This window comes from Hemicordylus capensis, chromosome 2 (genome assembly GCF_027244095.1).
Source record: "Hemicordylus capensis ecotype Gifberg chromosome 2, rHemCap1.1.pri, whole genome shotgun sequence".
Classification (NCBI taxonomy): Eukaryota; Metazoa; Chordata; class Lepidosauria; order Squamata; family Cordylidae; genus Hemicordylus; species Hemicordylus capensis.
In genome coordinates, this window is record NC_069658.1 from 239905758 (window position 1) to 239918988 (window position 13231).

The following is a 13231-nucleotide window of genomic DNA, read 5'->3' on the forward strand; positions in this document are numbered from 1 at the left end:
CCAAGTCTGGTGGGCCCTCTGGTTGCTCTACAGAGGTCAGGCCTGGTGTGTAAAACCTGTACACCAACCTCCCAATTCCACCCTCAGTCCTGCTCTAGGGGTCCTAACCAGAGATCCCCTCTCTAGCCCTAACCATCCCTCTCTGTGATATACCAGAACAGGCTGGTTCTTGTCTGGGTGGTGTAAAACGCCAATCAACACGCAACCAGAGGAAAAGCTTAAAAGTTTATTTCTACAGAAAGTCAGGCTATCGAGGTCGCACCCAAATCGAGAGCCAAGTCCTTTGTTTGTTACAAGCATTTATACCCCAACATTAGCATTTCTCCCCCAACCCTCTCTGCCATTTGATGACAACAACAACAACAACAACAATAATAATAATTCGATTTCTATACCGCCCTTCCAAAAATGGCTCAGGGCGGTTTACAAAGAGAAATAACAAACAAATAAGATGGCTCCCTGTCCCCAAAGGGCTCACATTCTAAAAAGAAGCATAAGACACACACCAGCAACAGTCACTGGAAGTACTGTGCTGGGGGTGGATAGGGCCAGTTACTCTCCCCCTGCTAAATAAAGAGAATCACCACAGTAAAAGGTGCCTCTTTGCCCAGTTGGCAGGGGACTAGAGAAATAACACGTAGAAGGGCCAATAGAGAAGATCCAGGCCCAACTGGCATTTATGACCTTGTTCCTGCCTTTTGTTGTTCTTTGAGAATCTTAGCACCAACTTGTTATAATTGAATTACATTCGAGATGGCACCTCTGCTCATCCGTTATGTTCAAGGCCGAAGGCCTTGTTCTTTGTTATTAGAACACAGGGAGTGTGAAAATCTGTATACATTCAGGAATGCAGAGCAGAGGCCCCTGTAGGTTCTTAGAAAGTTCAAACCTCTAACTAACAAGAATACATCTATCTACATTAAATTGGAGACGAAAACAAAATGGAGTTACTTTGGTTCACATATCATCTGCATCTGTCAATTGACTCCAAATGGATTTTATAGCCACCCATTCAATCCATTCCAAAGCTCCTCCCTTAGGAATTCTCTCCCGAGGAGGTTCCCAAGTTTCAATTCCTCGATTGACAGCGTTTTCTAGCAAACCACCACACCGAGCAGAGGCTGCAAAGGTGGGAAAGTCTAAGGAATGCAAAAGATAATTTGGAAACGTCTAGTTAAGGATCTGGGGGAAATGTGTAGGTGGGGTGGTCATCATTCAGATGGCTCCCAAGACTAGTTTGTCAGGTCTAATTAGCAGGGCTGGAGCTCATCTTGATTGCCTTTTAGGGTGAGGATGCTCAGGTATTGAGGGACAATCTTTTGGTTGAAGACCCCCCTGCTTGCTCCATCTGGAATCCTGCTTCATTAAGTACACAAAGAAGTCAGGGTGGTGGGTGCAACCCTTCAAGTTACTTGCACTGGCTGAATTTGTGTAAGGTAGTGGTTTGATCCCCAAGAAAGCCTGCTTTCCTCTTGCCTATGCAAGCAGCTATGTGTTTGCTCCATCCAGATTTTGGCTTCATTAAGTATGCAAAGAGTTCAGGGTGGGTTCATCACCAGTTCAGATTACTTGCATGAGGCAGCTACTGATACAAAAGAAGCCTGCTTCTCTTTTGGCACCAAATGTGTATCCAGCAGCTTCGCTCAGGTTCACTCTATATCAGTGTTTCTCAACTTTTTTGGTGTCAAGGACCGGTAAATTCTTCATGTGGAGTTTCAAGGACCGCTACATTCTTTGTGTGCAGTTTCCCGGACCAGCAGTTAGTAAAGGGGTTTCAAGTTTATCTATTAGTACTATACTACAGGCGTGCACAACTCAAATGACCTGGTGGGCCAAAACTGACCGTGACTTGGCTCATGGGGGCCGAGGTCAATTTTTAGGGTGCTGGTTATTAAAGTAACACTTAATATCAATCAATCTATTAAATCAAATTAAAGTGAAATTAAAATGAATTTAATCAAAATTTAACGTTTGAAGTTCTGGCAGGCCAAGATTAATTGAAATTAAAATAAAATAAATTGAATTAAAAATTCTAATAAAATAAATACAATACAATCTGTACAAAATACATAACAATAAAATGCATTGTTCTTCCTTTCCACCTCTGCCAAATAAAAAACATAAGAACAGCCGCTAAGTCAGAATCCCCCCTAAACGTGACGATATGTCGGCTCTTCCTATCATTGTGAAGCAGAATTCACCAGCCCTGCTGGATCAGGCCCAAGGCCCATCCAGTCCAGCATCCCGTTTCACACAGTGGCCCACCAGATGCCACTGGAAGCCTACAGGCAGGAGTTGAGGGCATGGCCTCTCTCCTGCTGTTACTCCCCTGGTACTCAGAGGCATCCTGCCTTTGAGGCTGGAGGTGGCCTATAGCCCTCCGACTAGTAGCCGACGATAGACTTCTTCTCCATGAAGTTATCCAAACCCCTATTCAAGCCATCCAGGTTGTTGGCTGTCACCACATCTTGTGGCAGAGAATTCCACAAGTTGATGATGTGTTGTGTGAAAAAGTACTTCCATTTGTTGGTCCTAGATTTCCTGGCAATCAATTTCATGGGATGACCCCTGGTTCCAGTGTTATGTGAGAGGGAGAAGAATTTCTCTATCCACTTTCTCCACACCATGCATGATTTTATAGACCTCTTTCATGTCTCCCTGCAGTTGTCTTTTTTCTAAACTAAAAAGCCCCAGGTGTTGTAGCCTTGCCTCATAAGAAAGGTGCTCTAGGCCCTTGATCACTTTGGATGCCCTCTTCTGCACCTTTTCCAGTTCTACAATGTCCTTTTTAAGATGTGGTGACCAGAATTGTATGCAGTACTCCAGGTGTGGCCGCACCATAGTTTTGTAGAAGGGCATTATAATATTAGCAGTTTTATTTTCAATCCCCTTCCTAATTATCCCTAGCATGGAATTGGCCTTTTTAACAGCTGCCGCACATTGAGTCATCACACTTAACACGGAGCACTTCTAATGAAAAAAATTAGAGAAGTTTTTCTCTTAATTTTTGATAAGAAGATTATACTTTGATCCTTCACTACGCAGGCTTTTATAAGAAGGAAAGAGAGGAGTGAGACAGGGAAAGAAAGAGGAAAAGAATAGGACAGGCTTGGCTTGAGAAAGAGAGACAGAGGGATAGAAAATGGAAAAGGGGATGGAGCAGGCTTGAAGGGAGAGAGGGAGAGAAAGAAAGAAGAGATGGAAAGAGGATAGGTAGGCTTGGCTTGAGGAGTAGCTGCCTAATGAAATGAGAGATGCCTGGATTTGCCCAGGGCGACGTTTTAGAGCTCATCTCAAAAGGCGACTTGTTTGGGTTGGGTTCAGGTTACCAAGAGCAAGTTCCTTGGGGGCTAATTCCCTTGCAGACCAACCCAGTTACGGCTTGCCCACTGCTCTGCCCCTCTCCCTGGACAGATGCATCAGGTTTCCATCGCTGGTGGTTGCTGAACACCTGTACACCTGATTCTAGTCCCTTTTGTATTGCACACCTCGAGCTGACTTGAATCCATTGATCCCAGACAGCCTGCTCACTTTGGCAATAAATTAAATGCTGGGGAGCAAGTGCCAACTCACCCACGGATCCCTTCGTTCTGCAAACTGAGAGTGCTCACTGGATTATCACTTGCCTCAGAGGTGGCTGACGGAGGTTCCTACCCCACCCACACCCGCTGCAATTCCTAGGAAGCAATAGTGCCACAGTAAAAGAGCCAGGGTTGCTATGAACCACGCTGAGCCTGCAGCTTGGAGGGTTAGAAATGTCGCTTGTCCCAGTCAGTTGCCAACACTCTTGTCACAACCTGTGGCTATATTCATCAGCTAGGTAAATCTCCCTAGGCTAGGTAAACAAAGCTCGCACTGATGGAAAGAACCACCCCACTGCGCCGCACCTTGCTCTGTTTGCCGCTTGCCTTCCATTGCCATTATTTTTTTTTAATAACACGGAGGTTCGCAGTGGGGGCAGGGGGGCAGACGGACTACTACTGGCTCACCCCCCACCCGGCAGCCATCCCCAGCCATCACATCGGCCATGCGGTGGCTGGTATTTGAAGGTTTTTGGGGTTTTTTTACAACACGGAGGTTTGCAGCAGGTGGGGGAGTTAACTCCCCAAGGCACGGACCGGCACTTAACCCGTCGCGGACCGGCACCAGTCCGTGGACCGGCAGTTGAGAAACTGTGCTCTATATCAAAGCCACCTTTCCAAGAGTCCACAAAGCTTCCTTTAAAAAGAGAGAGAGCCACCTCTGGAGCGACATCTTCAAGTCAAAGTTGATATCTGATCCTCTGGGCAGTTTCTGGGGATGTAACTATGACTTTGATGGGTACATTTTCAAAATGATATGCTTCAGCATCCCTTGCTACATATTGGACACTGTTCACCTGTAGAGAGAGAGAGACAGGCTCAGGAGAAGGCAGAAAATCTACAAGTACACTAATAGTCTGACCCAGAAGAGAAATCTCCTCTTGACTCCAAATGTGTCATTCAGATTCCTTCAATGTAACAGAGGAATGGATGGATGGATGGATTGGATGGCAAAAGTTGTTCTCACTCAGTGTGTACCACAAGGCTCTGAGCTTACAGTTACAAATATTGTTGCTAGATACTGTGCTGCTGCTATTAGTACTCGTCCGCGATTGGTTAATAAGGAATTACTGTTGTCTTAACTTTTTCAATTTTAAATATAAATGTATTTTAAGTTCCTTTAATCTTTTACTTATTGTACTGGTCTGTGACTGTAACAATAAAATGACTGACTGACTGACTGAACCACAAGGTGTATTATTGTTTCTTGGAAAGTCTTGTGATTTGGCCCACAGAAAAGAAGAAGTCCTTTAACATTTGGGCAGATTTTCCACAGAGCCTATTGCAAGCTTCCTTATGAGACCACTGCTGGGTCTTTGAGATGTGTGCCCATTGCATTTCCCACCCTACACCCTCTTACCTCTGACAAAGCTGGCAGCCTCTCGTTGCTTGCTGCAAAGAAGAGGAACAACACAAATGACATTATAATTGATTGTGGGGGTTGGCAGCTCTGATCACCACAGCCTCTTCCCTGCTTGCTCCCCCTCCTGTTCTCTGTTCCCATCAGTTCAAAGTTAGCATAGACATGAACTAGAAGGCATTGCAAGAGTATCCTGGAGGAGATGAATCATGCCTGTGCAAAGTTGGATCGGCAGTGTCAGAATTGATCCAACATCACTGCAACTGGTGAAAAATTGACCAAATTCCAATCTGACACAGGGTCCCTGATATATCAGAAATCATGTCAGGATTCATACCCAACTGTGGGGAACACAAAATGGCAGGACACTCATTTTGAAAAAAGAAATCTGGAATGTAAGTGCAGAATGGTGCTCTTGTGCAAGAACACCACATAAACCAAAGTAATTTAAAAACACAGCATTCTCCATTTCTCTTTAAATTCACAAAGTTTGGGGCAAGAGTCTCCATCAGTGTCCTCTCTAATTTTTCACATCTGTGTGTGGGATCAGTTTTGTTCTGGGTAGCAGTATCTTTTTTTAAAAAAATGTTTAAATTTATATTGATTTTAACAATATTTTAACATTCACATCACATTAAACAAATATTGACTTCCCGCTCACACCTCCTTGTGAATCACCAACTATAGAATTAACCCTTGCTATAATAATAATTCAAAACATATATCTTAAACCTTACAAACTCGATTTTGATCTACCCAACCTGCTATATTACTAAATTTCAAACCCCGTTGTAAAATCAATATTAGGAAAATAGTTCTTTAAGTATAATAAGAATAGTTTCCAATCTTCTTTAAAGCATTCCAAATTTTGGTCTCCTATCAGTACTTCCTTTTGCTGGAGATTGAATGAGTATCTGCTGAAAAAAATCAGATGTTGTGGAGAAAGCTAAAAAGAAGCTAAAGGACTATTTTGAACTGAATTTAAACCAAGGATTGGACAACAAAATAGTCTGGGATGCAGGAAAAGCGGTTATGAGAGGTTTCTTTATACAGCAAAATGCATATTTTAAAAAGCAAAGAGGATTGAAAAAGAGACATTATTGATGCAGATTTCTAAAAAAGAAAGAGAATTATTATGGGCCAAGGATAAGAAGACGATTAACTCAAGCTATCAAAATGCTCCAACAACAACTTTCTATGTTAGTATTAAATGAAGTTGAACGGAAATTAAAATATGTCAAGCAAAGAGTTTGCAAATAAACCAGGCAAGTTGTTGGCTTGGAAAATTAGAACTGAGAGAAAAAAAACTGCATATCTAAAATACTTATAAAAAATTTGATGGTAAGGAAATAAGAAAATTCTTTAGATACTATTCAGAATTATACAAAGGGAATATAGTAGAAGATATAAAAATTGAACAATTTCTTAAGACCAAAAATATCCCAAAACTTTCTAAGGAACATATAGAAATTATGAATGCTCCGATAACAATAATGGAAGTAATAGAAGCAATAAATCAAAGTAAGGCAAATAAGGCGCCAGGACCTGATGGGCTATCAGCTTTGTACTATAAATCATTTAAAGATCAAATCCTACAGCCTTTGCAAAGAGGGATTAGGCCGGAGACCTGGAAGTATGCTAATATTGCAGTAATCCCAAAACCGGATCAAGATTTAACGCAAGTCAAAAACTACAGGCCAATCTCACATTTAAATAATGATTATAAATTTTTTGCCGCCATTCTGTCAAGAAGAATGAAGGCTATATTAAGACTCTTTATTCATGAGGATCAAGCTGGCTTCTTGCCAAAGAGACAATTAAGAGATAATGTGAGAACAGTTTTGAATGTATTGGAGTATTATGGAAAACACAATGACAAACAGATGGCTATGATTTTTCTGGACGCAGAGAAAGCTTTTGATAATCTTTCCTGGCAGTTCATATGGAGGTTATTAGATGCAATGGGCGTTGGTAATAATTTTACTAGGGCTATCAAGACAATCTATTCAGAGCAATATGCTAAGATTATTGTAAATGGGGAATTATCAGACAATTGTAAAATACAAAAAGGAACTAGACAAGGATGTCCACTTTCCCCATTACTTTTTATATTAGTATTAGAAGTGCTCTGTAGGAATATTAGAGAAGATGATCAAATACAAGGCCCGAAAATTGGGAAACAAAAGTATAAATTAAGAGCCTTTGCGGATGATGTCGTGTTTTTTTAAGAAAATCCATTGGGCAAGATCGGAAGACTTTTGCAAAAAATACAACAATTTGGCCAATTGGCTGGGTTTTACATAAATAAGACTATCAGAAATCTAAGGATAGATTCTTTTAATTAAGTGAACTGAAAGTGGAGAAGAAAATTAAATATTTTGGTGTTTGGCTAACAAATAATAATTCTTTGTTGTTCTCAAATAATTATATTAAAATATGGAATACAGAAAAAACTGACTTACAAAGATGGTCTAATATGAACTTATCTTTAATGGGAAGAATTTCAGTGGTGAAAATGAATGTCTTACCCAAAATGTTGTTTCTTTTTCAGACTATTCCTATAATTAACACTTTAACTTGTTTTAAGCAATGGCAGAAGGACATAACTAAATTTGTTTGACAAGGGAAAAGACCAAGAATTAATTCAAAAATTTAACAGATGCAAAAGAAAGAGGCGGTCTTACCCTACCAGACTTAAGGTTGTATTTTGATGCTGTTTGTTTGACGTGGTTAAAAGAATGGATAACATTAAGAAATCCTAGAATACTTGATCTGGAGGGATTTGACAGAAGGCACTCCTATTTGTGGTATGACAAAAGTAAAGTACATAAAGATTTTTTTAACCACTATATAAGAAGGAGTTTAATGAGAGTTTGGGTAAAATATAAAAAATGGTTGGAACCTAAAACTCCGTTATGGTTATCCCCGATTGAAGCTCTAGTACGTAAAGAGGTAAATATGCAATCGCAATGGGGTACCTATAGGGAGTTGATATGTTTTCAAGAAAAGGACTGTAAGTTAAAAAGTTTAATTGAAGTACAAAATTTGGTTAGTGATTGGTTTCAGTACCATCAGCTAAATGAAGTTTATAAGAAGGATCTTAAAGTTGGATTTGAGGATCAGATGAGATTTGAGAAGGAGCTGTGTGAAAATGATGAAAAATTAGTTTCTAAAATGTATAAGCTCTTGCTTTTGGAGGAGACAAGAGATGAAGTGGTTAAAACGACTATGGTAAAATGGGCTCAAGATGTGGGCTATAATATAGAAATGGCAGCCTGGGAAAAATTATGGAAAACTTATTTAAAGTTCACTGCATGTTATGTTTCAAAAGAAAATTATTATAAAATGATAGGTGGTATTTGACACCTAAAAAACTGGCATTAATGTATAAAAATGTTTCAAACAAATGTTAGAAATATGGACACTCTGAAGGAACTTTTTTTTCATATGTGGTTGTCTTGTAGGAAGGCTAAGGCCTTTTGGGACATGATATAAAATGAGTTAAAGAAAATTTTCAAAATGACATTTCCTAAGAAGCCAGAATCCTTCCTGCTGGGAATAACGCAAGCAGTGTTTTCTACAACCAACTTAACATTCTTTATGTACGCTACCACGGCAGCCAGAATAATATATGTGCAGAAATGGAAGAGTAATGAACGGCCCTCAAAAGAAGATTGGCTGATAAAAATTTTGGAATATGTGGAGATGGCAAAACTTACAGTTCTGGGTGGCAGTATCAAAGCAGTGTGTGCATATGTGCATTCAAAATGGGGCCTTCCTGATTCAACCTGAGCGGGATCTAAAATTAAGTGAGTGGACATCAACAAATATGTGAATGTGCACACACGTGCACATCTTAGAGGGAACACTGGTCTCCATCTCTGGGGTGAATGCCCAGCCTCTCACAGATTTTCCCTCTCACTTACCTGTAGCAGAGCTGAGAGACGCCTGCTCAGTTGCTACAAAGGGAGGAAGAGAGAGTGTTAGTGTTTGCATTAGTCGGTGGGGGTTCCAATCTCCCCAGCTCCTTGTGTTCCCTTCCATTCCTCATCAGTTCAAGTCTGAGCAGAAGCATTAGCCGGAAGCAACTGCAAATCGATCCTGCTGTATAGGCTGCCCTCCCTCAGCCCTGTGGCCTTGGCAGATGCCCTCTGGATCAGCAATGGGTGCCCCATGCCAGAGCATTGCCCCTCCCCCTCACATGTGCTTGCTGTCACATGGGGTGTGTATGCGCGCATGTTCTTTTGAGCAGAGAGGTGCTTGGTAGGAAGAGGGGTGTGAGTGGGCATGGCCAGAGCATGGGCTGCTGGGGCTGCTCCAGACTGGAATGCTTTGGAATAGTTTTGCAGAGCAGCACGTCCCTTTCCTGATGTCTGCTCCAGGCAAAGGACTCTATGGTGGCTGACTGGGGGTGTAGGGTCTGCACTGGCTTTTTGGCTGGTGGCTGACACATGATTGGCAAGCCCAGGTTAATGCACCGCTCTGCCCCTGTAACCTGGCTTAAAACCAAGGGAGGGCATCCAGGGTTGCCCTGTTTCACCAAGTCTGAGCTTGTGCACTTCACCCTGGTTCACACGAGCTTCTAACCCAGGCTTGCCTGCCTCTAACCTGGGTTAGTGTGAACGTGTGACAAGCCTTATAAGACAGACACCGGCCACAATTAGTGGAGGGATGCTGTGCTGGGATTGGATAAGTACTGCTAAACACAAGATTGCCCCCACTTGAAAAAGTGCCTTGCCTTTACTCAGTTCACAGGAATTCGCAGCCCGTCCTTCAGATTAATGGAGAAAGGATATTCTCCATAAGTTCCGAAGAAAGCAAAGATGGGCTGACAATGGAAGGCAGAAGATGTTCGCATGCAAATCACACCACAATTGTATTGCCTGGGATCTGGCCCACAGGAAAGCAGACACCCATTAACACAGGAAAATAGGAAGCTGCCTTCTACAGAGTTGGATCATTGGTCCCTCTAGCTCAGTATTGTCCATACCGACTGGCAGCAGCTCACCGAGGTTTCAGGCAGGAAACATTCCTAGCCATTGTCAGGGATAGAAAACATTGGTCTTACTGTGAAGGGTCTTTTTTTTCCTTAGGTGGATGAAGGTCATCAGCTTAGTATGGGTTCATCAATCATCACACGGCTCAAGACAGGATAGGGTTAAATTTTTTATGCAGGCTAGCTTCCTGTTAGGCAGTAGGTGGCACCAGAAACCCAGTTCCAGGTCCTTAGCGAAGAAAGGTATAAGACGCAAAGCAGTTATCCATACAAGGTGCGAAAGAAAATACTATGAAGACAGAATAGTGGATGGACAACTCAATTGTCCCTGAGGGGTGCTACCCTACACCCAAAACTGGCACCCCAACCATCAAGTTTATATATACGGGTGGGTCTGATGACCTTTGTCCACCTAAGAAACAGAACCCTTCACGGTAAGACCAACGTTTCTTTTTCCTTACGGTGGACAAAGGTCATCAGCTTAGTAGGGGACATACCCAAGCCAGCTGAGTGAAGAAAGGAGGGAGCGGATGGTCTGGACCAGGGTTTCTTAACCTTGGACTCCCAGATGTTGATGGCCTACAACTCCCAACATGCCCAGTCACAATGGACATCTGGGGGCAAGTTAAAAAAAAAACCTGGTCTGGGCCATGTTTTGCAGTACAGTGCGGCCTCACCCCCTGCAGGCTGCATGGAATGAAAAGATCTTATAGTGTTTAATGAATGGAGAAACAGAAGCCCAGGTGACTGCTCTACAAATCTCCATGAGAGGGACATTCGCAGAAAAGGCAGCTGAAATAGAAGCACTAGGAGTGGAATGAGCTGTAATAATGCCCATTGGAGTGGGCAAGCTCCAGAGATTTGTTTGCTAACATGATAGTTGCCCGTATCCATCGAGATATAGTGACTTTGGATACTCAGGGATGAAGGAAAAAATGACACGAAAAGGAAGTTCATTTGGTGTAACATGGCAGTACGTCATAGGTAAATTCTGAGTGCCCTGCGCACATCTAGAGAGTACCATAATTTTTCTTTGGGGTGCTTAGGAGAAGGGCGGAAGGACAACCTCCTGCATTCAGTGAAGGGTAGAATTAAACCTTTGCGAGGAAGGTAAGGTCTAATCTTAGCACCACTGCATCCTGGTGTAACGTGCACAGCTCCTTACAACTGGAGAGAGAACCCAATTTGGATACTCTTCATGCTGAAGAAATTGCAACCAGGAAGAGCACCAAGAATGAGAGGAGTTTTTTCCCCGCCAAATTCAATTTTTATTAATTTTAACAGTAGTAATATTATTATTCATTCAGAATGAGAGGAGTTTTAAAAGAACCGAGTGGAGCAGTTTGATAGGAGCTCTAGTGAGTGCATTAAGAACCCTATTGAAGTGCCGGGGAGATGTTGATGGCCCTCCTAAGGAACCCCGTAAGGTGAGGATGGAGTAAAGAGGGAGTATTTGGGTCAGACCATTTGAGCACTGAGGTGAGGGCTGAAGTTTGACGTCTCAGTGTACTAGGTTGTAGTTTAAGTTCCAAATGGGATTGTAAGAAAGCCAGTACTTCGGGGACCCCTGCAGTCAACAGAGATACATGCTTCCGGCACACTCACCACGAGAAAAATGACCAAGTATACCAGTACATTCTACTGGTGGACGATCTTATAAAAACTAGGATAGTATTCTGTACTTCCAGTGAGTATCCCGCTTGAGCTAGGGCCGAGCGCTCAACCTCCACGTGGAGAGTTGGAGCCTAATTACTGTAGCTAACACTTCATGAGCCTTTCTTAGGAGAGAATCCCACTTTTGTCCTCTGGACCTTTTTTTAACTCTTCCTCCCCTTCTTTGTGCATGATTGCCCCTAAGACTAACTGGGTCATTGGTGTATCACCTTCGGAATGGAGAGCAGGTCTTTTATATAGCAATAGCAATAGCACTTACATTTATATACCGCTCTATAGCCGGAGCTCTCTAAGCGGTTTACAATGATTTAGCATATTGCCCCCAACATTTCTGGGTACTCATTTTACCGACCTCGGAAGGATGGAAGGCTGAGTCAACCTTGAGCCCCTGTCAGGATCGAACTTGTAACCTTCTGGTTACAGGGCGGCAGTTTTACCACTGCGCCACCAGGGGCTCTTCAGGGGAGAAGTTAAGTAATTTTTTAGGGAACGATGTGGAAGGTCTGCAAGTGACAGGGCATTCCATTCTACCACCATAGTGTTTTTGAACAGTGACTCTCTTAGCTTCGCCAGTAAAACTTCAAGTCAGCTGGTGTGAAGAGGCATGAGGAGCTCGGTACTTGTGGTGTGGAGCCCTTCTCAGACAGTTCCTCATCTTCTGATGAAAAGGGGGCATTCCAAATAGACTTTTCTTTTGCCCCATGGTGTCCTTGCCCAAAGCTTGAAGCACTCTCTGTCTTGGGGGGATGGCCCCCCTATCCTGACTGGAATCTGGAGAGGAGGAGTAGGCTCCCAGGTTCTGTCGCCCTGTGGGTCTAGACCTAGGGGCTGGAACCGGATGAAGTAAAGCGGGCTGAAGTGGCACAGAAAACCAGAATCCTGCATACAGTTGAAATGAATTCCTTTAGCCATTGAGATGTGTCTTCTGGAAATGGAATTTCATTCATTCATTCATTCATTTTTACTGGCCCCCTGGCAAGGTCAGAGTGGAGCTCTGTGAAGTTAGTGTAGGAGCAGAAGCAGTTCGCACAGGCTGTGTTATCTGGGATTGTGCAGCATCAGAGATCAGTAAGCTAGAGCCTTGATCTAGTGCAGAAAGAAGCCTGGGATTTTGGGATATGGGGAGCGAAAAACGGCACAGCCGCAGCTCCCTCCCCCACTTCCACAGGCGCAGCAGAAATGTCTTTGGTTAAAATGGCAGCCTTGTGCTGCGCACCTTTGCCTGTGTTGTCTTGGGAAGTAGGCGTCTGGGCTGCTTCCACTGGCAGAGCGCATGTAGCAGGATACGGCACACAGTGGAGGAGAGAGGCTGGTGTTTTTTTTTGCACAGGATTTGTTTGTTTTTTTAAACAGAGTGTTCCTTGTTTAAGTGTTTGCTTTCCTTTGCAGCCCTTCTATGCTGCTTAGGGGTTCAATCAGCTTGCGGGGGGGAGAGGCATCATTTCGCTCTTGAATGGGCCTTTAAAAAAATCATTATTTAAATGTGTTTTTTTCTCCTTTGGGTCTGAGTGGCGACTTTTCGAGAGGGAGCCCACTAACATCTCTCCCAACTGAGCCACCTCCATAGGCTTAAAACGGGGTGGGGGTGGGGGGAGGGAGTGCGAAAAAGCTAACCGGGGG

At 43.0% G+C, this 13231-nt stretch overlaps 1 protein-coding gene across 1 annotated transcript in view; it reads right to left on the reverse strand.

Moving 5' to 3' along the window:
* Window positions 1-213: 213 nt before the first annotated feature.
* The window catches only part of LOC128347544 (H-2 class I histocompatibility antigen, Q9 alpha chain-like), a 42406-nt gene continuing 29388 nt past the window's right edge, over window positions 214-13231 (reverse strand). Inside the window, exons 6-8 of the mRNA XM_053302482.1 lie at window positions 8868-8900; window positions 4942-4973; window positions 214-4378 (exon numbers count right to left, since the gene is read on the reverse strand). Of these exons, the coding sequence (XP_053158457.1) occupies window positions 4262-4378; window positions 4942-4973; window positions 8868-8900 (182 nt within the window). The 3' untranslated portion in view covers window positions 214-4261. The remainder of the gene's footprint in view (window positions 4379-4941; window positions 4974-8867; window positions 8901-13231) is intronic.